The sequence below is a fragment of the Vombatus ursinus genome, unplaced genomic scaffold, assembly GCF_900497805.2.
Source record: "Vombatus ursinus unplaced genomic scaffold, bare-nosed wombat genome assembly UNPS02010822.1, whole genome shotgun sequence".
In the NCBI taxonomy this organism is placed as follows: domain Eukaryota; kingdom Metazoa; phylum Chordata; class Mammalia; order Diprotodontia; family Vombatidae; genus Vombatus; species Vombatus ursinus.
Window position 1 is genome coordinate 6,242,177 of NW_020950600.1, and position 27,129 is coordinate 6,269,305.

Here is a 27,129-nt window from a genome sequence, read left to right on the forward strand (position 1 = left end):
AGATCTCTATCCATTTCAGCCTATCCTCCACTAGCTGTCAAACTGAACATCTTAAAAGTACAGGTCTGAACATGTCATTCCTCCCATTGAAAAAATTCCAGTGTTTGTGTATTGCCTTTCAGGATCAAATGTAAAATCCTCTTTTTGGAGTTCAAAGCCCTTCATAACTTGACCCCTTCCTATCTTGCTGGTATTTTTACACCTTATTCCTTCCATATAGTCTTTGATCAAGTGACCCTGGCCCCTGGCTGTTTCCCTATGTCCCAGCTCTGTGCTGGCCTCCCTTAGCACATGCACTGCTCTGCTCCCTGGACTCCATTTCTTAGAGTCAAATTGTGGAGGTGGCACCATTCTATATGACTGTTCTCATTTGCCACATTAGTCTGGAAGTGTAGGGAATGTAAGGGTCTTCAGCTTGGGCAACTCTAGGGGAGTGGAGAGAACCCTGGATCAAAGGTCAGAGGCCTTGGTTTGTAGGATGTCCCTGCTGCTATTGGTGTGGACATAAAAGGTCATCTGGTCTCTGGGACTCAGTTTCCTCATCAGTCAAATGAGAGGATTGGACTATATGCTTCCTGAGTTCCTTTTTGGATCTAAATTTTTTGATGTCATGAAATTATTTCTATAGGTCATTACACGAATGGCCCATTGTAGTAATAGTAATTTGTTGTTCACTTGTTCATTTGTCTGACTCTTTATGACTCCATGAACCATACTATGCCTGGGGTTTTCCTGGCAGAGATACTGGCATGGTTTGCAACTTCCTTCTCCATCTTGTTTTACTGATGAGGAAACAGGCAAACAGGGTTAAGTGTCTTGCCCAGGGTCACACAGCTATAACTGTCTAAGGCCAGATTTGAATTCATGATGACGACGACGACGACGACGAGTCTTTAGGCTTAGTGCTCTATCCGCTTCACTACCTATAGTAATAGCTAGCTCTTTAAGGTTTGGAAAGCACTTCATTTATGTATCATCTCATTTGATCCTCACAACAACCCTGGGAGGTTCGTTGTTGTTTACTCATTTTCAGTTGTGTTTTACTTTTTGTGACCCCATTTAGGGTTTTCTTGGCCAAGAAACTGGGGTATCTTCCTTCTCCAGCTCATTTTACAGATGAAGAAACTGAGGCAAACAGGGTTAAGTGACTTGGTAGTGTCTGAGGCCAGATTTCAGTTCATGACCCTGGGAGGTAGGCACTATTGTTATCCTCTTAGCACAGTGTCTGGCACATAGAAAGCACTTAATAAATCCTTCCTCCTTTCCTCTCTCTGTTCTTTCCTTCCTGTATTCCTCCCTCCCTCTCTTCCTTCCTTCCTTTTTTTCTCTCTCTCCTTCTTTCCCTCCTTCCCCATTCCCTTCCTTTTCTCTCCCCTTCTTTGCTTCCTTTCCCCATTTTACAGATGGGGAAACTGAGGCTGAAGCCCTTATAACTTGCTCAGGGTCACACAGTCAGTAGAAGTATAAGGAGGGACTTGCGCTCATAACTTCCAACGCTGAGCCCAGTGCTTTGTTCCTCTAGGACTGGGCCAATAACGTGATCAAAAGCCCTGGACCGTCGATCCTCCTCGGTATCCCCATGTCTTCCCGCTGTCTTCAGTCCCTCACTTCCGAGGCTCACACACATTGGCCGTCCGATATTTTCTCGTGCATCTCGCTCCTGCTGCTCCCCCTATAGAGGATGGGAACTCGAGCCCTTAGAACCTCCATTGGCAGGCTGGGGTGGGGGCTCTTCCTAGCGCTCTTGTCTTCCTGAACGCCAGTCAAGTTTTCCCGGAGGTTTGGGTCCAAGGCTGACGCACGGTTTTGCCAGTGCGTTCTTGTTTTGTATTTACCTTGTTCTCTAACCATCTGCTCGGCATTATTTTCATCATCCACGTTTTCCACCACCCCCCCCCCCCCCCCCAAGCTTGGCTCTGTTACTGCGTCCTGCGGCTCATACATAATGCTGCAAGTAAGAAAACAGCGGACTGACGGACAGACGCAAAGCTGGAGCTCTTTGGCAGCTCTTCTCGTGATCATGACTTCTTCCTTCCAGCCCTGGGGAAGGTATCCACGCCATTAGCACAGAGAAAAGTCAAGGCGGCTTTGCAGCTCCATGTGGTATGTGCGTAGGTGTGAGGTTTCAATCTTACCTGAAGCCTGCCAAGCCGATAACGCAATAGTCACTGTGGGACAGACTGTACCATTGAGGAGAGGCTAATAGGCATGATATCCTCAGCTTTGTCTAAAGCCAAGCGATCCTCCCGGCTCTATCAGCAATGACTTTTAAAACCCATTCACATTCTCTTCTGTTGTGGAGGAAATGAATTTCACTGGGAAGTGGCTGGGAAAGATGTTTTCTCTCCTCATAAAACACCTTCCAGTTTCTTGGAAGAAAACAGAAAATAAGAACATAGAAAATGAGAAGAATTCATGATCCCACTAAGGGATGAAATGAGCAATCTCGCTGGGTTATGCCTTTCACCTCTGTTTGAGGGTCTGGTCCTTATCTATACAGTTGAGGAGACTTTGTGGTCCCCTTATCCTGGGAGTAACTGGGGTTTGGGGTGAGGCTGAGTCCTGGGTCTGCTTTTCTCTACCTGCGTGACCTTGGACAAACTATTTCTCCCATCTAGCCTTTAGATACCCAGTCTAGAAAATGAAGGACTTAGATGAAATAACCTCTAAAGCCTCTTCCCCTCCTCTAGATCCTGAATTTATTTCTTTATCCAGCCTACTTTTTAAAAGCAATAATTTAAAGTTAGCAGCTCAGTTTCTTCCCCTTTCCTTTCTCTCCTCCTCTCCTCCTTCTTTCCAGACATACTTTTATCTGCACAGCAAGCTTACTTATATGGAAACTCTCTCCGCCAATACGGAATAATCAATAAACAAAAATCAAGCAACATGCCTTTATTTGGCATTGGGCAGCTAGGTGGTGCCATAATGCATAGAGTGCCGGGCCTGGAGTCGGGAAGACTGATATTCATGAGTTCAAATACAGACTCAGACACTAGCTGTGTGACCCTGCGCAACCCTGTTTGCCTCAGTTTCCTCATCAGTAAAACAAGATGGAGAAGGAAATGGAAACCACTCCAATATCTTTGCCAAGAAAGCCTCAAAAGGGGTCACAAAGAGTTAGACAGGACTGAAACAACAGCAACAGCAAAATGCTAGACCTTATTCTAGATGCTGGAGATAGAAATATAATAAAGTCAACAATCCCTGCCAGCCAAGAGCTTCCATTCTTTCTTTTCTTTTCTTTTCTTTTTCTAAGCAATCAGGGTTAAGTGATTTGCCCTGGGGTTACACAGCTGGTAAGTGTCTAAGGCCACATTTGAACTCAGGTCCTCCTGACTCTAGGGCTGGTGCTCTATGCACTATGGCACCACTTAGCTGCCCCTCAACAAGGATATTTAGTGAATTATCTATGATTTCTTCCTCCTCCTCTTCTTTCTCCTCCTCCTCCTCCTGCCGTAATTTCATCAGCATAGGAAGCCCCCAGTGAAAAGATCCTTCTGCAGTGCAGTTTGGCCGCTTCTTGGCAATGGATCAGTAAGTCAGTCAGCAAACGCTTATTAAGCTCTTGCTGTGTTCCAGGCACTGGGCTAAGCCCTGAGGATACAAAGAAAGGCAAAACCCCAGCACCTTTTCTCAAAGAGCTCACAGTCTAACAGGGGAGACAATATGTTTCTAGCATAGGAACATTCAAGATAAATGCAGAGTAGAAAGAAGTAACCTTGGAGGGGAAAGTTCTTGCTTCTGGGGAGGCCCACTACTGGCCTCCTGCAGAAGGTCATACTTGAGCTGAAAGAAACCAGGGACACTAAGAGGCAGAGGTGAGGGTTCAGAAGAGTGTTCCAGGCATGGGGCACAGCCAGTACAAAGGCTTGAAGGTGGGAGATGCAAGGTCACATGCAAGGGACAACTCCTGGGTCCAGAAAACTGGAATGTAGAGATCATGGAAGATCACTGAGAAATGAAATGACTTGTCCAAGTTCACACAGCCAGTATTTGTCAGAGGCAGGACTAGAAATCAGATCTTCCTAACAGTGAGACCTCTGCAGTATCTATTAGGCCATACAACCTCCCCTCCTCTATAATTTACAGTCATATGCAACTGCCTACTGCACTGAAAGGTGTGGTCACAGAGCCATAAGCAATGTCAGAGGAAGAACTCACACCCAGTTTTTCCTCACTCCAAGACCAACTGTCTCTCCACCATACATATGCACTATAAATTAAAAAAAAAATCATAGTTTAAGTTCTCAATAGATGTGATGAAAAAAGAAAGGAGCAGTTTTCAAAAGAAGAATTACAAATCATATGAAAGACTGCTCCAATTACTAATAATAAGAGAAATGCAAATTTAAACAAGTCTGAGGTTTTACTTCACTCTCAGCAAATTGGCAAAGATGACAAAAGACAGACATAATCAGTGTTGGAGGGGCTGTGGAAAGTCAGGCACACTAACTAATAAGCTGTTGATAAAGCTGTGAATTGGCCCAAACATTGTGGAAATTGATTTGGAATCATGTGAGAAATGTCACTAGATTGTTCATACCCCTGACTCAGAGATACCACCACTAGGAGGTCAAAGGCAGAAAGAATGGCCCCATACACACCAAAATATTCAGAGTAGCCCTTCTTGTGGTAGCAAAAAACTGGCAGCAGAGCGGGTATCTGTCAACTAGAAAATGGCAGAGTGAATTGTGTTCTAGGAATGCAACAGAATATCATTGCGCTGTAGAAAATGATGAAAATGAGGGATTTAGAGAAAATGGGAAGATTTGTCTGAATAGAGTGAAATGAGGTGAACAAGGAAAAGAATATGTCCAATGAATACAATAAAGTCAATAGAGAATAGAAGGGTGGTACAGAATACAAGCGTAGGATGTTACATGGGTTGCTGAACATGGGTACTATGTGCAATAGTTTGGCTGAACTGTTTTCATTGTTACAAGGGAGGGATCACTGTGAGTGTAGGAGGTAGTATACTTGGAAATGACTGAAATGAAAAACCAAAAGGCATCAAGATAATGTCCTTTTTAAATATAGGTAAAGGAGCATGCCATTCTTCCAGAGAGAAAGCATGAAGGGGTTATATAGCTGGTGTTCTGTCCTCATCAGTGGGTTTTTCCCTAGCTGTGTTACTTTCTGTTTTTGCCACCCTCTCTTGAAGAGAACACAGCTGATCTTCAGGAACTCTGAACATTGTGGGTAAAATTTCTGTCTGGAGTAAAAAGCATTCCATTTATGCTGTATCATTCATTGCCTTGCATTTGACTTGTTTTCAGTTTCATATCAGAAATACAGTTTACTACACAAAAACTCTTTCCAGATTAAGATTCGGAGTTGCTCAGCTACATAGTTGTTGCAGGAATTCTTGGTCTTGCGTTGAAGGATCTAACTTTATCCTAAATGGAATGAAGAAAGGAAGTAGACAGAGAGAAAGATAGAGGACCAAGGACAGAGGGAAAGAAGGAAGGAAGGAAGAAAGGCAGACACTACCATCCTAGAAGGCTATTCTCTTAGGCAGTGGCTTTTCCATCTCCATAAAGAATGACAGAACAGCAAAACTGAAGCAATCTTCTATATGTCACTGAATCCCTCATATCACAGAGGAGGAAACAGGCCCTTCTAATTTCTGTTAAGGGTGTGCCAAAGTCAGTGGCATCACACTCAAATGGAGTTCTGCTGAATTCCAGCCTGATGCTCTTTCTGCTCAAGCACACTTTTGACAAACTCCTTTTGACGGTCCACGTGCACTTATTAAGCCCCTTCTGTGTGCCAGAAACTGTGCTAAGCACTGGAGAGACTGGAGATTCTCCAAAAGCTCACAGACTAAAGAGAGAATCAATAGAAAAACAACTAAGTACAAAAAAAGATAGTAGCAGTAATCTCAGAGGAAAGGCACGAACATTTAGGGGGATCAGGAAAGACTTCACATGCAAGGTGGGACATTAGGGTTGTTGTTCAGTCTTTTTAGTAGCGTCTGACTTTCCATAACCCCACTTGGGGTTTTCTTGGCAAAGATACTGGACTGGTTTGCCATTTCCTTCTCCAGTTCATTTTACAGATGAGGAAACTGAGGCAAACAGGGTTTAATGACTTGGCCAGGGTCACACAGCTACTAAGTGTCTGAGGCTGGATTTGAACTCAGGTCCTGCTCACTCCAAGGCCACTGCTCTATCCACTACACCATCTAGTTGCCCAAGAGACTTTAGTTAAGGCTTGAATGAAGCCAAGAGGTGGTAATGAGGAGGGAGAGAATCCCAGACATGAGGGGCAGTCATTGAAAATATCCAGAGTCAGGAGAAAGAATGTCCTGTGCCAGGAATAGCAGTGACCAAGGTCACTGGGTCTTGGGGTACATGGAGGGAAGGAAGGTACAATAAGACCGGAAAAGTAGAAAGGGGTCAGGCCTGAAGGGCTCTGAACTCCAAACGGAGGATTTTATCTCAGATCCTGGAAGTGATTAGGAGCCACTGGAGCTCATTGAGCAGTGGGGTGACGTGGTCAGACCTTAGCTTTAGGAAGGTCAATTTGACAGCTGAGTGGAGGATAAATGAGCTAGAGGAGGAAAGCCTGGAGGCAGGAGACAAACCAGCAGGCTTTGCTTCTCTCTTTACACTGGATCAGTATTTCATAAAGCCCCCCAAAGCTAAAGGAACTACCCACTCCGATCTCAGTCCATCTCCTCAGGTCCGCAATACCAGCAGTTTAGCCAGCTGTTCATTGGCCTCGGGGAGCCAGTACGCACTGGTGATGCTGACTCTGGACCTCGGATGTTGATGAGGCAGCTTCAGGCCCTGGCTCCACCACGAGGTCAGGAGACTTGTCTGGATGATCTGCTCAGGCATTCTGATGTTGTCGCCATCCAGAGAAGCTCCTTGGTGTGGGACGCTCTCCGCTGCTTCACCCAACAACTATGTTTCTATTGAACAGAACTCAGCTCTGGGTTGGGACACCAATGGGATGTTGGCAAAGGTCCCAGTGTCTTAGAGGCAAGTGATGTTGACCTCCTGCTTTGATCCCCTTGGCTTCACTCACACGGCCACTGCTGGAGGTCACAGCATCATAGCAGCAGTTGGAAGAGACCTTAGAGGCCATCAAATATGACCCCTTCATTTTACACAAGAGGAACTGAGGCCCAAAGCCACACAGAGAGAAAGTGGTTTATACTCTCGCAGACTCCCACCTAGACTAGTGTAGTGGGCTGCTAAGAGGAATCTCGGTTTCCAGTCTCCCACCCGCCCCCCCCCCCAAGCCATCTTCCATATAGTTAATGAAATGATATTCCTAAAGTACAAGTCTGACCCTGTTATTCTACTGCTCAAAAACCTCTAGTGCTCCTGATTCCCTTTACAATACCAATGCACCTGCTTTTCACTGCTTTTGTAGACTTGGTGCACATTCTTCCCCTCTATGTTCCAGTGAAACTGGCCAACCCTTTGTTCTCTGCACTTGGAATTCCATCTCCCACCTCTGGGACTTTTGCCTCCTGACTCTTCATCTCTGAGATGTCTGATCCTCCGCTCCCTTTGAGGTTCAGCTCAACCGTCATTTCCTGGAAGAAGTTTTTCCCCATCTCCTTGGTTGTCGGTGTTCTTTCCTCTCCAAATGATGCTGGACAGCAATCTGTTAATAATTTGTTTCTTGGGTGCAGCTAGGTGGTGCAGTGGACAGAGCACTGGGCCGGGACTCAGAAGGACTGGAGTTCAAATCTAGATTCAGATACTTATTAGCTGTGTGAGTCTGGGCAAGTCACATAACCCTGATTGCCTCAAAAAAAAATATGTCTTGCGCAGAGTAGGTGCTTTTTGGCTTGGTTTGTTGGACTGGAGTGGACAAATAATTCCAGGGCCACCTAAGTTCCCTGCAGGGTAGACTGAGACAACATGCTTGGTGGAGGATTTGCTAGAGAGAGATCAGGAACCAAGTCTAGGCACCAGGGGCCCAGAAGTGGGGGGGAGGGGGGCTCAGCAGTCACACTGGGTTGCCATGCATCTGCTTAGAAGGAAGCAGAGCAAGGAGCAGTCAATGATAGGTGATCGTGGGTGTCCAGGAAACATCTGCTCTGCCAAGGTGTCTGAATTCCATCCTCAGAGATATTCCTTCCCTCAGGGTTAGGGACTGCATCCTATTGAAATGCCAAAGCTTGAAGTAGTGAGGTGTGTTAGACGGAATGCAGGGCTTAAAGTCAACAGACCCCCAGAGGGGTTCTGTTCCCCCTCTGCCATTAGCTAATGACTATTAGGAAGTCATCACCCCTTTCTCAGCCTCAGTTTCACCACCTGTGGAAGAAGGATAACAGCTCCTGTCCTTTCTGTGAGGTTTAGATGAGACCATGTAAGCCGTGGACTTTATGAACTATAGTGTGCCTGTCATTTATGAATTCAGGAGATGACTATTAGTCTATTTTAGCTCTTAACTGGGAATGAGTTTATCAGAGCCATTCCACCATACCAGCTGCCAGCACTGAGTTAGCTCAGATGCAGGGCTGTGGGAGAAAGACAGACCCCAAGCCCAGGTGCAGCTGGGGGGTCAGGCCTTGAGAGGGGTGGGGACACGGAAGGGTGACATGAGGGTCCAGATGTCTGAGGGTTGGGGGTAGAGGGAAGGAACAACAATAATCATGATAAATAGCTGACATTTATATGGGGCCTTACAGTTTACAAAGTGCTTTGCCTACATTATCTCATTTGAAGTGGTGCTGAAGAGGAAGGTGAGAGAATGCCAAAGACACACTTGGCACAGGGCCTGGATGGCTGAGGGTGAGGCTGTCCTGCCTTTCTCTGGACACTTCCCTGTGAAAAGCATCTCTCCAGCTTCTATGCAGGAAGTGTGGGGGCTGGGGCCAGGGGAGCTAGGTTTCCTCATTTGGATCTAGGATCACAAAGCTCTGACCACTTTGGCACCTGGACTTGAGCAAGGAAGGCTCTTGCCCCAGGGATGTTTGGGCTGGGGGCAGGGGGGAGGGCAGGAAACCTTAAAGCTCTTCTTTCAGTCCTCCTTCCCTCTTGGCTTTCCCAGAACTTCACCTTCCCCCTCTTGGCTTTCCCAGAACTTCACCTTCCCCGGGGTAGCCTCTGCCTACCTCCTTCCCCGCTTCAAAGCTGCACCCTCCCTAGTCACCACCCCCACCCCAAGCCTCCTAGAGACTGGCAGCCCAAACACTTTACTCAAGTAAAATATTTAAAAAGATAAGACAGGAAAGATAAGAAGCTGGCTGAGGGAGGCTATCAGAGCTAATCCATTTGCATAAGCACTTCAGGTAGATTAGGTTTCCTGAGGCCTCCTCTGGGAAAGGCCACCCCTACAAGATTCTTCAAGGGAAAAGTCCTATAATGAGAGAGGGCTTTGGGCCACTGTCTCTCCAAATGTAAACATCTAAAGTAGAGACTCCTTCTGATCAGGTTGGCAAGGGGTGATCTGATGGGCAGAGAGAGGCTTCTTCTGACTCCTGAGCCCTTCACCTAGCCTGCCTTAAGATTTAGGCTCCTTAACCTAGAAGGGTCCTCGGGGCGAGCTAGTCCACGACCCATTTTACAGATAAGGAAACTGAGGCCCAGGGATGGAAAGTGGTAGTTCTGAGGCCATAGGATCAGAGAAGATCAGAAAGCTGGAAGAGACCTCAGAGGTAATGAGTCTAACTGAGACCCTAGAGGTTGAGTGATGCGCCCAAGGTCACCCAGGTAGTAAGTGCTGGGGGCGGGATATTTTACTAGACAGAGCACTGGACCTGGAGTCTGGGAGACCTGAATTTAAGCCTACTTCAAACAATTACTGATTGTGTGACTCTGGGCAAACCACATAACCTTTCATAGGTCTCTGTTTCCTCGTCTGTAGGGCAGCTAGGTGGTGTCACAGTGCACAGAGCGCTAGATCTGGAGTAAGCAAGACCTGGGTTCAAATCTCATACACATCCTAGCTGTGTGACCCTGGGCAAGTTCCTGAACCTTGTTTGCCTCAGTTTCCTCATCTGTGAAATGAGCTGAAGAAGGAAATGGCAAACCTCTCCAGTATCTTTGTTGAGAAAACCCCAAATGGGGTCAAGAAGGGACATGACTGAACAACACAAAACAATTCTTCAAGTGTAAAAAGTTGGAGTTGGATGTGATGACTTCGAAGGTCCCTTTAAGCTCTAAATCTACATTTTTATAATCTTATGCCCCCAGTCTTCCTAAAATAAAGCCAGCGCAATAACAGCCACTGAACTTTGAGCTGGAAACCCTGGGTCACTTGAATGGCAGGGTGGGTGGGAGAGAAATGATGGACCATGGTGGACTAATGGATGACATAGTGGTCTCCTAAATCTGGGATTATGTGGTTCTCTTTAAACTGGAGGTATGTGTGTGATATGTTCTCTCACCTACCCCCACCCCCATGCCCAGCACCTTTAATATAATAGATGTTCAGTTATTGCTCAACCTTCATTTTCAAAGAGGACCAATGATATCATGGGGCGATGTCTTGACTGAAGCATCAACTGGATTGAAGTGAGGCAGAGCTGCACAAAGCTATCAGCCTCATTCTCTCTTCCAGAGTCATTGAAGTCCAGTGGCAAGACAAAAGTCAAGATGACTGGTGATGGCCCAGGACGTAGTAAATGGCCTTGGCGTCTTTGATAGTGACCAGGCTCTAAGCTCTCCACACAGTCTGCTTCAGCTGCCTTCATGGCTGTTGGAACATATTATTTTCACCCGCCCATTTCTCTGGAGGAAGTCTTCCCATGCTTGGGGTAGACAATCCCCTAATTCACTGGCAGGTTTGAAGCCCATCAGTTACTCTCAGTCTGGGTTAGTCTGTCTGCTGAGATACCCTGAGACAGGGTGTGGTTGTTGAGCATGCTACAGCTTTTTGGAGCCATAGGTGAGAGAGAGCTGGGGGACAGGTGGACACAAAAGGTGGATGAGCATCCCTGACAAGAGCTCAGCAAGCCCTCATGCCAGAGGTGCTGGTCCTCCTGAATACCCTATACACCCCAGGTGTTCAGTAAGTGTTCATCACATGAATGAATGAACCCACTTGAAGTCACCCAATAGTACAGAACTTAAGAGTAACTCACTTCACTAATACCATCTGTGTCACATTATCTCTGAAGTCAGACAAGCCAGGACCTGGATTGAAGACCTGCCTCTGTGTGGACTCTGTAACCTTGGGATATTCACTTAACTTCCCTAGACCTCTAATAATTGAGGGGGTTGGACCCGCACAGTGCCCGACACACAGTAGGTGCTTGATAAGGACTGTTGTTGGATCAATGGCCTCTGCAGTCCCTTCCGCGCCATATATATGGCACTACGATCAAGAAGGAGCAGTAAATTTGGTGAGCACGTTTGGATGACCTTACGTCGGACATGGTTTTGCCAACGCTTTCTGATAAGAGTCCTTAGCCTCCACCCTGGAAGGTTTTCTGCACTTTGTATCATGTTCCTCTTGGCCTGGGGAATCTGATCTGATCCACAGAGAAAATTCCTTTCTGAAAACTGTGCTGGGCTTCTGATCTACCCCACGAAAACACTTCCTAGCTTGGAGATGATGTTAGCCGGTTGGCTAGGTTCCAGTGTGTCTGAATATTCCTTCTGCCTTTAATCAACCCCAGGAAAGACTCTGGGCAGGCTTGCATTTCTCACGATTTCTGTTTTCATTCCTCATTAATCTCAGTGGAGCTGATTACATGTGGCCAGCCAGATTGTTCACGATCTGGGTCTTGGGTTAGCCAACAAAGAGGCTTAGGGTTCTCTTTGTGTTGCTCTGATAACATGACAGGAAAGAAATTCTGCCCCATTAACAGACCTCTCCAGGGCTGAACTCAGAGCAAATGAACAGACACCTGGACCCTTGGTGACAGCAGAGGCTCAAGCAACCCAAATGCTATTGCCACCCCTGCCCATTGCTTCTAGATGTCCCACCTTGCAGATGGCACAGTCAGACACCTGCTCCAGGCTGCGCCTCTTTCCTCAAGCGGACAAGCGTCTGCTGATCAGAAGAGAGAAAGATTCAGCGGCGAGTCCCTCTGACCCCTTTGTATCGTGCACCAGGCCTTATTTCAGTACAAACGTCCAACTGTGTTCTCTCTGTGTCCCGGCAGCCTTATTTGTCAGTCATTCTTCTCCTTGTGAAAAGCTCAGGAATGAACAGGCTAGCCATGGGCTGCCCTCTCTGGGGCTTGTTTCGTCTGGTATTTGCTGCTAGGAAGGTGGCCTTTCAGATTGCCTGCTTCCTTTATTCCACACCCTTGTGGGAAACCCCAGGAAAGGTTTCAAGTTGGCAAAGAGGGCGATTTCAAGATTACCCAGCGCTTGGGAAACAAGATGCTCCGTTGACCCCATTGTCAGGGATGCCAAAAGAACCCTCGAGCTCTATAGTCAAGTTCCGGGGTCAGGGTTGGGGTGGGGGATTTAGTTGTGTGTGTGGGAGGGTGGCATTTACACTTCCTGTTTTCTTAAGGCAAGTGGAACTGGATTCTCCACCTTAGGTCTTCTGAAGAAATGAGAATATTGATAGCAGGCCAAATACTTTTTTTTTTTTTTAAGCAAAAATACAAAGACTTCAAACAACAAACCTTGAAACTTTTTTTTTTCAGGTAATATAATGTTAGAGATATAAGCAACAAAAATACCCTTGTTTACTTCTGTGGGAAAAAAAGGATACTTTTTTGGGTCTCTAATTTCTAAGAAAGACTGATCATATGCTCTCTTGGGGTAATAATTCCCATTTTGATAGATTTTTAAGGTTTATAAAGCACTTCCCACCCCAACCCCCACTCCAACAGCCCTGTGAGGCATGGAGTGAAAGAATTTTTAGGTTTTTATTGATAGAGATGATGGAGATTGAGGCCAAGGGTGGGGAAGGGTCTCACTTGGAATCATACAGGAAGATAATCTCCATTAACTTGTTCTTTTCTTTTTTTAAAAGTCTTATTTGGAGCAACCAGATCTCTGCTTTCATGAGGGTGTCTCTTAAAGGGTCATACTTGCTAACGCAGGGGTGGGGAACCTGTGGCCTCGAGGCCACATGTGGCCCTCTAGGTCCTCAAGTGTGGCCCTTTGATTTGGACCTAGAAGGCCACATGTGGCTTCGAGGCCTCAAGTTTCCCACCCTGTCCTAGAGTCTTAGGGGGATTTCTGAGTAAGATCTCAGTGTTATAATGAGGAAAAGGGAAAGCTAGCAAGGACTCGGGGCCTCTTTCCCACTTCATGGGTGGATGACAATCTGTGTGGCCCGCCCCACACAATTTGGGGGATCCGGGTAATTGGGACACACTAGTCACGTGCTCTGAGTCTCCAAATAACAGCAGCATCAGCCACCTAGAAATGACTGAATGAGTTGATGTGCGTGTTCTAAGGCAGGGATTCTTAATCTGGGATTCACGAACTTGTTTTTAAATGTATTTTGACAACTGTATTTCAATATAATTGTAATTTCTTTGTAATGCTACGTATGTTATTTTATGCACTTAAAGTGTGATTCACCAGCTTATCTGAGGTCCAGGGCACACAACCCCCTGCCTAAGAAGACTCCTTTTGTACCTGGGGCCCAGGTGCCTGTTGGCCAATGGCTTCCACAGAAAGATAGGCTTTTCTGAAAGCTAGTTGGCAACAGTTTGTAGCCTCGTGGGAACGTTCCCAAGCTGGGCTAGGAAACTTTCAGGTTTCTCTTAAAGCTTTAGGAATTCTGGCATAGGATGTGAGATGCTGTTGTTTGGTCTTTTTTTTTTTTTCAGTTGTGTCCAACTCTTCATGGCCCCTTTTGGGGTTTTCTTTGCAGAGATACTGGAGTGGTTTGCCATTTCCTTCTTCAGGGCATTTCACAAATGAGGAAACAGAGAACAGGGTTAAGGGACTTGCCCAGGGTCACACAGCTAGTAAGTGTCTATGGCTGGATTTGAGCTCAAGAAGATGAGTCTTTCTCTTTCCAAGCCCAGAGTTCTATCCACTGTACCACCTAGCTGCCTATCATGTGAGATGGCCTAGGGTTAAAACAAACAACTTACAACCCAAAGCAGCCTTGGAGCTCAGAGCCAAACAAATCACTTCCTTTGTCCAATCTATTTTTACACAATGTTTTATAGACTTCCCATGAGGGTGCTTAACAGCAACATCCCTATTTGTAGGGACAGGAAGAAAGCAGAGAGGTGAAGGGGTCCCATTGTTGGGCGTCTCCCCAGATTCAGCTCCATCCGACAGCCTGAGGGAAAAGGATGAGGAAAACACAGCCTCTGGAGGCCTTAGGGAGCTTACATTCTGGGCTACAGAATCTCCCCCCAGAGATCTCCACTGAACCAAACTCATTCATGCCTTTGGTACCCAGCAGGCCAAACTTCTTAAAAACACCAAGGAGAGACGGCTAGTAGCATTTGATCGGTAATGTGTCCCCCCTGCAAGCAAACCAAGCCCATCAGCCTTATACTTAGCCCTTCAAAGATTGCCATGATGGGCTAACCAGCCTGACTGGTGCACATTTCCAGGGCCCACCAGGTGCACGGATGGAGCAGGTGTGATAATGAGGGCTGTCGGAAGGCCAGTCATTGTCTGGAAGGAAATGTTCTATTTCCCCAAATAGAAACACCTGTTAGCAGGCTCTCCATCTATGGAGGGAAAGTACCTCATTAAGTAGAAACCAGCCTCCAGCTGAGTGATGGGGAGAGTGAGAGAGCCCACAGTACCTGCGTTGTGGAATCTTTTTCTTTGATTTCCCTGTCTTCTCAGAACATCGGATGTCATGCGGCTGCTTGTCTTCTTTCTAGAAGTAGAAAGGAGGGGTGAGGATGGAGGGCAGAGGAAGGGGGGAGGGAAACAACAAAGCAAACCATTTAGAGGAGCCAGAGACAAAAACAGATTGAATTTAGAATCCTTAAATGGAAATAACTTTCAAGAAATAGGGCGGCTGTAATCGTTTGCCTGGCTCTGACCTTGTCTGCACACAACCCTGAACGCTGCCTTGCCCCACTTCTGCCCTCCCACCCCCAGTGCTCCTCCTCACCAGGCCTGGCCGAGGGGCCGGATGCCAGGACCACAGCTACAGACCCACCAGCAGTTCCCCCACCTCTGCCAAATGCTGCTGCACCTCCTCTGCCTCTTCTCTGAGACAGAGGGTGGTGACGAAGCCCTGAACAGGAGGACCAGGAGAACCTAGTAGGGGAAGGCTCCAAAGAGGCATCTGCCCAGGATGTGGGGCCAGAGCGGATGGAACCAACGTGGGGAGGTGGCCTGCCTGCAGCCCCACCTTGAAAAATGCCTTCTTCCCTTCCTCTCAAGGTGACCCCGGTCCCTTCTCTTGACTACGGGCTGTCCAGTGTGCTTGACTGAGGCCCTCCTCCTGCCCCCACAATGCACTCTCCAGGGCATCTTCCCAGCACATCCAGAGTCTTCCTCCCCTTCCCGCCCTTGCCCCTCTGGAATGCTTTATTTCATCCACAGCTCAAGCTCTGCCTTCTACGTCAGGCCCTTCCTGATCCTTTCCTGATAGTTCCCCAAATTATCTCACCATTATTTTGCATATACTTATACATTGTTGTTGTTGAGTTGTTTCAGTCTTATCTGACTCTTCGTGACCTTATTTAGGTTTTCTTGGCAGAAATACTGGAGTGGTTTGCCATTTCCTTCTCCAGCTCATTTTACAGATGAGGAAACTGAGGCAAACAGGATGAAGTGATTTGGCCAGGGCCCCCCAGCAAGTAAGTATCTGAGGCTAGATATGAACTCAGTTCTTCCTAACCCTAGGCCCAGCGCTTCATCTACTATGCCACCCAGCTGCCCTATATACTTATATATGCTATATAAATGCTAGTTATTATTATTACATGCTATCTTCCCTGATAGAATGTAAGCTTCCTGAGGGCAGGTACTGTTTCATCGTTATCTTTGTATCCCTGAGTGCCTTGCACAAAGTAGGTGCTTAATAAGTGCTTACTAATTGATGTTCTCTGCTCTGTCACTTTCTCACCTTTCCTTCCCATCCTAACACATCTACTCCACACTCCTCTCCCTTTTCCCTCAGGGTTTTGTTGTCTACTGGGAATCTTAATGAAACCATCTGTGCTAATGGGTTGGTGAGTACTGATGGGTCAAAATTTCCAGGAAATAAATCTGCATTTTCACAGGGGTCTTTGGGAGAAAATACCTCGGTCCAGAGAAGGTTGGTTGGTTGTTGTCCTTCGTTCCGTAAGAGGACCAAATGACATCACTATGCTGGGGTCGAGGTACTGTGTGTCCTACTGGGGCTGATCTGACCAGTAGGAGCTCAGAAGGCTCTACCACAGGTCGGGCACAAAGAGTCCATGTGAACATTTGGGGTGGATTCTCTAAATTTGTGCGTCTCGCTAAAAATTTCAGGGACAGTAGCAGACTGTTGGGAAGGATATTATAGGTAGATAAGTCTCGCAGAGGGGTAGCAAGGTGGTGCGGTGGATAGAGCACCAGGCTTGGAGCCAGTAAGATCTGAGTTCAAATCCAGACTCAGACACTTACTAGATGTGTAACCCTGGGGAAGTCATTTAATCTTACTATCCCAATCTGCCTCAGCTCCTCATCTGTAAAATGGAGACACAATGGAGAAGGAAATGGCAAGCCATTCTAGTATTCTTTGCCAAGAAAACTGGACATGACCGAATAACCCAACAACAAATCTTGCAGTGTTCTTGGATTACAGTGCCTTGATGACAGCACAATCTGTGTGTCTGGAGTGTCTATGTGTCCACCAAGAACTGGTTCAGATGTAGGCCTGGGGTCAGGGACTAGACAATGTAGATTCTGTGATTCTGCATTGCCCATCAATCAACACATTCTCACTGAGTACCACCTAAGGGAGAGCGTGAGCCCATGGTACAGGCTGCATGGCAACAAGGTGGGAGGGCCAATACGAAATAAAAGCTTTCAACAAGCATCTGTTACCTTGTTGGGGAGGCTACCCAAGAACATGATGGGATAGTATTCTGGGGGAGGAGCTGCAAGAGAGATGTTACGAAATTCAGCACAGCCATGATTGACTTGTTGATAATGTGGAGAAGAAAAAGTCTGGTTTCTCAAGCTTGAGGTCAGATGAGGTTCTTCTAGGAAAAAGAAGAAAGAAATGGTTTCTAAGAAATGAATCCCAAAGGTCAGAAAGAGTATTTCAAGGAAGGAGCGGAGATGTCTTCTTTCGGTAAACTGATGTCTGTTGCCAAGGCAATATGCCCTGGAGAAGGACCGATTCATGTTCTACCAACTGGTCTATAACCTTGTCAGTTGTCAGCCTGGAGAATGATGTGGCTTTGTGTGAATGTGAGTGTGAGTGTGAGTGTGTGTGTGTGTGTGTGTGTGTGTGTGTGTGACTTTGATTTTGAGGCCATCTGATTGGGCCAAATTGCCCCTTACAGCTATAGAGGTGAGCATTCTGGGACTATTCTGGAAAACTATCAAAGAGTGAAATTTAGCATGTGGGAGGCAGACCCATGTTTCTTTTTTTTTTCTTCTTCTTTATTTTAAATATTTTATTCTTTCCAATTAAATGTAAAAACAATTTTAACATTAATTTTTTAAAAATTCTGAGTTAAATTCTATTGCCTCTCTTCCCTCCTCCTTAAGAAGGCAAGCAATTTGATATGGGTTATACATGTGTAGTAATGCAAAACATATTTCCATTTTAGTAATGTTGTAAAAGAAAACATAGACAAAAAAAAAGCAAGAAAAATTTTAAAAGTGAAAAAAGTATGCTTCAATCTGCCTTCAGACTTTATCAGTTCTTTCTCTGGAGGTGGATAGCATTTTTCATCACGAGTCCTTCAGAATTGTCTTGGATCATTGTATTGCTGAGAATAGCTAAGTCATTCATGGTTGTACAATAGTCTCTTGGTTCTGCTCACTTCACTTTGCATCAGTTCATATTAGTCTTTCCAGGTTTTTCTGAAACCATCCTGTTCATCATTTCTTATAACACAATAGTATTTCATTACAACCATATCCTGCAACTTGTTCAGACATTCCCCAATTGATGGGCATCCCCTCAATTTCCAATTCTTTGCTACCACAGAAAAAGCTGCTATAAATATTTTTGTACGTATAAGTCCTTTTCCTTTGTTTTTTAAAATCTCTTTAGGATACAGCCCTAGAGGTGGTATTGCTGGGTCAAAGGGTATGCACAATTTTATAGCCCTTTGGGCAAAGTTCTAAATTGCTCTCCAGAATGACTGAATCAAGTTACAACTCCACCAACGGTGCATTAGCATCCCAATTTTCCCACATCCCCTTCAACATTGTCATTTTCCTTTTTAGTCATATTATCCAATCTGATAGGTGTGAGATGGTACCTCAGAGTTTTTTTAATTTGCATTTCTCTAATCAATAGTGATTTAGCGCATTTTTTTCATATGACTATAGATAGCTTTGATTCCTTTGTCTGAAAACTTCTTTTGACCATTTATCCATACCTTTGACCACTTGATCATGTCTTTGGATCATTTATCAATTGGGGAATGACTCATATTCTTATAAATTTGACTCAGTTCTCTGTGTATTTGAGAATTTAGGCCTTTATCAGAGAAACTTGCTGTGAAATTTTTTTTATCACAGTTATGATTACTGTGTATTTCCCTCCAACCCATTTGTCTCCTGTTTGTCCTTCTCTTTCTCTCTCCTTTCACCCTGTCCCTCCTTAAAAGTGTTTGCTTCTGACCACTGCCTCCCCTAATCTGCCCTCCCTTCTATTACCCCCCTTTCTCTTATCCTCTTCCCCTCCTACTTCCCCATAAGACAAGGCAGATTCTATACCCAAGTGAGTATGTATGTTATTCCTTCTATAGCCAATTCTGATAAGAGCAAGGTTCAGTTGCATCCCCTTCTTTCCCCATCTTCCCTTCCACTGTAAAAAGCTCTTTTGGTGCCTCTTTTATGTGAGATAATTTATCCCATTCTACCTCTCCCTTCCCCTTTTCTCCCAGTCCATCTCTCTTTCTCACCCCTTGATTTTACTTTTTTTATATCATCCCATCATTGTCAACTCACACCTGTGCTCTCTGTCTATTTATACTCCTTTTAACTGCCCCAGAAATGATAAAGTTCTTAGGAGGTATAAGTATCATCTTCCTGAGCAGGGATGTAAAAAGTTTAACCTTATTGAATCCCTTATGATTTCTCTCTAATGTTTACCTTTTTATGCTTCTTTTGAGTCTTGTATTTTGAAAGTCAGATTTTCCATTCAGCTCTGGTCTTTCCATAAGGAATGCTTGAAATTTCTCTATTTCATTAAATATCCATTTCCCCCCTAAAGAATTATATTCAGTTTTTCTGGGTAGGTGATTCTTGGTGGTAATCCCAACTCCTTTGCCATCTGGACTATCATATTCCAAGCCCTCCACTCCTTTAATGTGGAAGATGCTAAATCTTTGATCCTGACTGTGGCTCCACCACACTTGAATTGTTTCTTTCTGGCTGCTTGCAATATTTTCTACTTGACCTGGGAGTGCTAGAATTTGGCTATGATATTCCAGGGAGTTTTCATTTTGGGATTGGTGGATTCTTTCAATTTCTATTCTACCCTTTGGTTCTAGGATATCAGGGCAGTTTTCTTTGATAATTTATTAAAATATGATGTCTAGACTCTTTATTCTTAATAATTCTTAAATTATCTTTCCTTGATCTATTTTCTAGGTCAGTTGTTTTTCCAATGAGATATTTCACATTTTCTTCTACTTTTTTCATTCTTTTGCTTTTGTTTTATTGTTTCCTGATGCCTCATGGAGTCATTAGCTTCCACTTACTCAATTCTAATTTTTAAGGAATTATTTTCTTTAGTGAGTTTTTATCTCCTTTTCCATTTGGCCTATTCTGTTTTTTTTAAGATGTTATTTTCTTCAGTATTTTTTTCTGTCTCCTTTACCAAGCTGTTAATTCTTTTTTCACGATTTTCTTGCATCACTCTCATTTCTCTTCCAATTTTTCATCTACCTCTCTTACTTCATTTTAAAAATCTTTTATGAACTCTTCCATAGCCTGAGACCAATTCACATTTTTCTTTGAGGCTTTAGATATGGCAGTTTTGACTTTGCTGTCTTCTTTGGGTTTGTGTTTTGATCTTCCCTGTCACAATAGCAACTTTCTATAGTCAGGTTCTTTTTGTTGTTGTTGTTTGCTCATTTTCCAGCTTATTTCTTGACTTTTAACTTTATGTTAAAGTTGGCCTCGACTCCTAAAGTGGCAGGGACACTGTCCCAAGCTTCAGGTTTTTGGTGCTGCTGTTTTCAGAGCTAGTTTGGGGGGGGGGTCTGTTAGTTTTCGGTTCTTCCAAGGCAGTATTATCTAAGGAGAGATGTGGTCACTGCTCTCCTGGTTTATGAGCTCTAGTCTGTGAATGATCACAAGTATTCTTTCTCACTCTGGAACTATTACCAGGATCCCATTCTGCTGAAGCTGCATACTCTAGAGTGATAGTGCTCCTCCTTGCCCTGGGACTATGACCCAGAACCATGTATAAGCAGTGCAACAGAGTCCTGCCTCCGGTGCCAGCGAAGGGTCCCTTGTAATCTCCTTCTGACTAGTTGTCCAACCCCCTTACTGTCTGTGAGCCTAGAGTTCTAGAAGTCACTTTTGCTGATTCAGTCACCCCCAGGGCAGATGCAGGAAAAAGCTGCTCAAGACTGTGCTCCATTCTCACCCCAGTGAGACAGACCTTTCCTGCTGACCTTCTAAGTTGACTTGAACTGGAAAATTGTTTCACCTGGTCCTTTTATTGGTTCTACAACTCCACAATTCATTTTGAGGTATTATTTTAAAGTTGTTTGGAGGAGAATTTGGGAGAGCTCAGTGAGCCCCTGCCTTTACTCTGCCATCTTGGCTCCCAGACCCATGTTTTAATAAATAAGCATTTATTTTATTTTATTTTATTATTTTTGGTGAGGCAATTGGGGTTAAGTGACTTGCCCAGGGTCACACAGCTAGTAAGTTTCAAGTGTCTGAGGCCACATTTGAACTCAGGTCCTCCTGACTCCAAGGCCAGAGCTCTATCTACGGCACCACCTAGCTGCCCCATAAATAAGCATTTATTAAATGATTATTATTTTCAGGGAACTATGCAAAGTACTGAGGACACAAAGAAAAATTGAAAATAGGCCCTGCCATTAAGGAGCTTGTATTTTAATGGGGGAGATATGGATGAATCATATATATTATATGTATATTTATATATATACATATATCACACGTGCGTATACACACACACACACACATATATATATATGTATAAGATAGAATCAGAACACACAAGATAGACAGTATAAGGAAGGTAAAGAGCATCTGGTTGTCCAAAGACTGAAAGGATCACATCATAAAATAATTTCTTTCAGGGCCGACCTTAACAAGGTGGGAAGCTACAACACGGTAAGCTTCTAGGGGAAGCAGGCTGAGCGTCTTACCCTAAGTATCTTTTCTACTTCTTATCCGTTGCCCACAATTCCACCATCAGAGATCTAAGTCTCTGTGACATGAGGGGTCTGAACAGCCTTTTACTTGTCTCTTCCTTTCCCTTGGGTCCAAGATTCCTTCTGGTTGGTCACAGAGAGAAGAGGGCTGTTGTTGCTGGTTGGCATTTCTTCTTTCATTACTGAAACCCCGAGAATTTCCTATTCCATGAATCATTTCAAGTTCTAAGTGGTTACATATGAAGGGTTGGTAGCCATGTGGGAAAAAAGGTAACGTGAGTTACCTACAGGTATACAGTAGGTATCAAAGGTGAGACTGAGCACAGGTTTTCCTGACTCCAAGTCTAGCACTCTGACCTCTGTAAGAGGCTTCTTTCTCTATAGGGAATCCCCATTACCTTAGTAAGAATTAAATGAGAACGAGCTGAGAACAAGACTTCACCAGGATGGCCTTCAGAACAGAGAGAGAGAGGGAGGAAAGGGTTTTTGAAGGGAGAATAAGACTAAAAGGGTAGGTGGGAGGGTTTCAAAGAAACTCCATCATTTTACAGAAAACCAGCCTTGCAGCTGAAGACAGTTCTTAGGTGATCCCCCAGGGTTTTCTAATGCATGAGTAACTCCATCATTCTGAGCCAGCCTACCACAGTAAGGAATGCCTATTTACTTCAAAATGGAGACCAGTAGGGACAGGGACCTCCTTCTCCAATGATGAGCACAGTTCATCATTTTTTAAGTAGCAGCAATGATGTTAACAAACCTTAATCACAATGAACTTTGATTTGGGAAACACTGCCAAAACAATCTGAATTTTGATTAGTGTGTTCTGATTCCAGTCTGGTCAGGTCTCAGGAAGGGCTTAATGTGCTCATTCTAACTTCTTGAGAGCAAAGGGTGAGAGAAGGAAAGAGTGCTGGGTCATTCCTTATTTTTAGTCTGTCTACACTAGCAAGAGAATGACCAGGGTAACATTTCCCAAAGCAAAATCTACTTTTATTACAGGCTTACTGATGAGGTTTTGACTCTGGGTGGGGTAATTTCTGTCTAGAAAATTGTTCCTACATCTCTCAAGGAAGAGATGAAAAAGAAGGGATCCTGCAGCAATTTTTTCTCCCTTTAATCCATTCTGCACACCATGAATAGGCCAATCTCTCTAGAATGTTACCTTTATCCTAACAACCTTCTGCTTGAAAATACTAAAATGTTCACTGTCTTCTGTCTTAATAACTTAAAACTCTTTGCCTGGTTTCTAAGGCTTTCCAGAATCTGCTGCCACTCTCTCTCTACAAACTAATTTCTCACTGATTTCTACAATACAAATTAACTCCCCACCCTGTTACAGGAGGTCAATGGTTCCCATTTAGTGGCTCATTATGTTACAAATGTATTTTTCCTTTGTGACAACAAGCATGTGCACATTTAAGGCATTATAGGTTTTTATCTTTAGCAATTTGAAACCATCATGATCATGGGCACAATGATTTAAATGTTCACACAGCAATTACATCAAATCTGACTGCTGCTAAGCAGAGTATGTTCTTGCATTCTCTCAACCTGTCATCAAACTGTTTCCAAACCACCCCAAGGGTTCAACATTCAAGCACAAACTGATTCCCAGTCAATGGTCAAACATGCACATACCCTCATTTGCATTCTGTACAATGCACCAGAGCATCTCCCTTGTTCCTCAATACCTCATCAGCTATGCAATCATGTGATAAAAATGTTATGAATGTTTCCATTTGAAAATCATGATTCCTGGACACTTGCATTACAAGCCATCTTGAAACCATCATGAACCATCACAAATGTTCTATAGAAACAAAATTGTCTTTCATTGCATTATTAAAGCTATTTTCCAATTTAAACCTATCCTTCGATTATGTTACTATTTTTCTATCTAGTGGATTTTCTTTTTTTTCTTTTTTCTTTTTTTTTTTTGTGAGGCATTTGAGTTTAAGTGACTTGCCTAGGGTCACACAGGTAGTAAGTGTCAAGTGTCTGAGGCTGGATTTGAACTCAAGTCCTCCTGACTCCAGGGCTGGTGCTCTATCCACTGTGCCACCTACTGCCCCACATCTAGCAGATTTTCAAATGAACTGGTTGGCAACGCTGGTCAGTCATTCAGTAGGAAAGTAATATTTTATGTTGTTACTAGATGTTTATTTTCATCATAGCTGAAAATTTTAAAAATGAATTTCCATCTCTCAGCAACAGAGCTTGTAAAATTCTATCATTTTCCACCACGAATTGCAGGAGCAAGCATTTTCACTTTATTCTTGTTTTAAACCAAAATACAGAAATAAACTCAGTGCAAAACCAGATTTAGGACTGTGTTTCTCTGGTGTTGAGCCAAATATTGTAAACCTTTTTTCAAATAAAAAAGTCCAATGGTGAAATTAAATTTACATGTAATTATCATATTATGTTAAACATCTTCCAAGTTGTAACTTATTTCATTAAAATGTTACTTATAATAAAAAAATTCATAAAAGAAAGATATTTAATATGAAATCTTACAGATAATTGCAAGCTTAGGAGGTAATGTTGGATTACTTTTAATTCTTAGAAAACATCCCATATAAAATATTTGTAATTATTTTATAATTAGAGTTTTATAATTTCATATTTAGAATTTTCATTACCATAGATAGAATAAAATTTTATATTTATAATTGTATTACAAATTTTATTTTAGAGCTTTAAAATTTAATTTTATACTTTTTATTTATAACCATTTTAAGCACTTAATAAGTAAATCTAAAAAAAATCTTGAGTCGTCTATTTAGTTACTGTTGGGAGACACAATGCTTGGTCATTGTCGGTGGAAGTGGTAGTGTTGTTGAAAGGGGTTTGAGAAACAAAAAACATTGGCAAGTGCTGCAGTAGGCTGATCATGCCTCCAGCCTCTGTACACAGCATGCTCAGCTTGTTCTCTTCTCTGGGCTAAATTCCCCTTTCTTTGCCTCTCTGTCTGTCCATATCTTACTCAAGGTCTACCTCAAGCCCTTCATCCACCAAAAGGGAACTTCAGGTGAGGAAGATCCCTCTACCAATTCAGTGCAGCGTCTACTCTGTGAGTGACTTCTAGTCCTAGAGAGTAGTCTTGGACACCGCACTGGAAACTTTTTTCCAAAGGAGAGGAAGGAGAAGGGAACAAGTATTTATTGAGTTGTTGGTGTTCAGTGGTTTCAGTTGTATCTGACTTTTCATGACCCCATTTGGGATCTTCTTGGGAGAGATAATGGAGTAGTTTGCCATTTCTTTCTCCAGCTCATGTTATAGATGAGGAAACTGAGGCCAATAGGGTTAAGTGGCTTGCCCAAGGTCATGTAGCTAGTAAGTGTTTGAGGTTGGATCTGAACTCAGGTCTTCCTGATTCCAGGACCATCACCCTATCCATTGGACCACCTAGCTGGCTTTTATTTTTGATGGGGGGAGGGGGAGGGGGTATATATACATTATATATATATGTGTGTATATATATTTATAACATACATTCTGTGGCACTAATTACACACTGTGAGGTTAAGTCACTTGCCCAGGGTCAAATAGCCAGTAGGTGTTAGCATCTGGTCATGAACCCAAGTTTTTCTAGCTTTGAGACCAGATCTCCATTCACTACTCCACACTGACTCTCTAATTTGGTCACAGAACCATGAATCTTAAGAGTTAGAAGGGACCTCAAAAGACATCTAATCTAATTTCCCTTGCACGTCTACCTAATCGAGCACCAAGAATTTAAGCATCTATTATGTCCTCAGACACATGCTAGTGTGTCACTAGTGTGATCCCAGCCAAGTCACTTCACCCTGTGTGCCTCAGTTTCCTTATCTGTCAAACAAACTAGAGAAGGAAATGACAAACCACTCCAGTATCTTTGCCAAGGGAAACCCAAAATGGGGTCACAAAGAGTCAGACATGGCTGAAACGACTGAAATAACAACAATAACACGTTCTAGGCACTGGAAACACAAGTACAAAGAATGAAAAGAAACCATTTGTATTAAATTTACATGCTAATGAGGGAAGCACAAAGTACACACATAAGTAAATTCAGTGTAAATATAAAGTAGATAAATACAAGTAAATATGAATAGTTAAATACAAAGTAAACACAAATACAAGTCATTACAAAGTAGTTAAAATATAAAAAGTAGTTTGGGGGATCAAGAAAGGGGTCCTTGGCCCTTGATATGTTTTAAAGGAAGAGAAGTCAAGAGATACTCTATTCCAGGCCTGGGAGACAATCAACGCAAAGGCAGAGATGGGAGATGGAACGGCGCATGGGAGAACAGAAACAAGACCCTTTAGCTGGAAAACAGAAATGTCCAATGAACCTAGAAAAATAGACGGGCCAGGGTGTGTGAAGAGCTTTACAATCCAAGCCAAGGAGTTTCTATTTGACTCTGGAGGATCTCCTAGAATGAACAGAGTAGGGGAGTGATACGGTCAGACATGTGCTTAAGGGGGATGGCTTTGGAAGCATTGGGGAGGATGGGCTGGAGGATGGAGAGACTTGAAGAAAGGACGCCCACGAGGAGGCTGCAGGCAATAATTGGGGTGAGAGGTGACAAGTGGCTGAACTAAGGTGGTCACTGTGTGAGTGGGTAGGAGTGGGAAGATGGGAGAGATGTGGTGTAGAAATGGCAAGGTTTAACAGCAGATCAGATATGTGGGGAGAGGGTGACATGGAAGTTATGAACCTGGGAGACTAGAAGGATGGTGGTGTCTTGGGCAGAGAGAGGGAAGTCTGGAAAAGAGGGAGGCTTGGGGGCAAATAACGAGTTCTGTTCGGAACACAAAGAGTTTGAGATGCCTATGGCATATCTTGCTTGAAATGTCAAGCAGGCCATTGGTGATATAGGACTGAATTCAGGGAAGAGACTGAAGCTAGATGCATATATACATGCATATATGTGTGTGTGCACATATATGTGTATATATACACATATTATATATATGTATATAATAACTTCCAGATATATCCAACTGTAATCTCATATAGATATGTATGTATGCATGTACATACATATACATATACACATATACATACATAAGATTGGGACTGGATATGTCTTGAAGTCATTTGCAGAGAGATGATAATTAAACCCATGAGAACTGGTGAAGTTTCTGAGACAGTGGGGAGGGAGGGAAAGAGAGAGAGAGAGAATCCCTAGCCTGAAGACATTGTGAGAGAAAATTTCATTATCTCCTCAAGAAGTCCATTCTTGTTTTGTAGAATTCTAATCATTTTTAAGTTTGTCCTTAATACTGAACCCAAACCATCTTCTCTTTGATTTCCTCTCATTGTCATCGGTTCTTCTCTCTGGGGTCAAGTAGAGTGAGTTTTATTCCTTTCCCATGTGGATCTTTCCAATATGTGAAGCCAGTTATCATGTCCTGCCTTAATTTTCTCATCTCTAGGCAATCTGAACCTCGTTCCATCCCCAAGCCCTCACCTGATGCAGCTGTCCTGGACACCCTGGCTACCCTTCTCTGGTCATTTTCCAGTCTGTCACTATGACTGCTCCTATGTAGTGCTAGTAACTGAGCGCATCCTCTCTATGTGGTCCGAACAGGGCAGGGTGCAGTCAGACTATGACCTCCTCATTCCGGGAAGCTATGACCGTCTTCATGGAAAAAGACTACCTTCGTTTTAACACTTGCTGGCACTATTGATTCATACTGAGCCTACAGTCCCTTTGGCCCCCACATCTTTCACATGAGCTGCTTATGACCCATGCTTCCCC

At 43.8% G+C, this 27,129-nt stretch overlaps 1 protein-coding gene across 1 annotated transcript in view; it reads right to left on the reverse strand.

Moving 5' to 3' along the window:
• Positions 1-27,129, reverse strand: part of MORN1 (MORN repeat containing 1) — a 214,164-nt gene that overhangs the window by 67,477 nt on the left and 119,558 nt on the right. Inside the window, exons 10-11 of the mRNA XM_027855402.1 lie at positions 16,881-17,038; positions 14,654-14,730 (exon numbers count right to left, since the gene is read on the reverse strand). Of these exons, the coding sequence (XP_027711203.1) occupies positions 14,654-14,730; positions 16,881-17,038 (235 nt within the window). The remainder of the gene's footprint in view (positions 1-14,653; positions 14,731-16,880; positions 17,039-27,129) is intronic.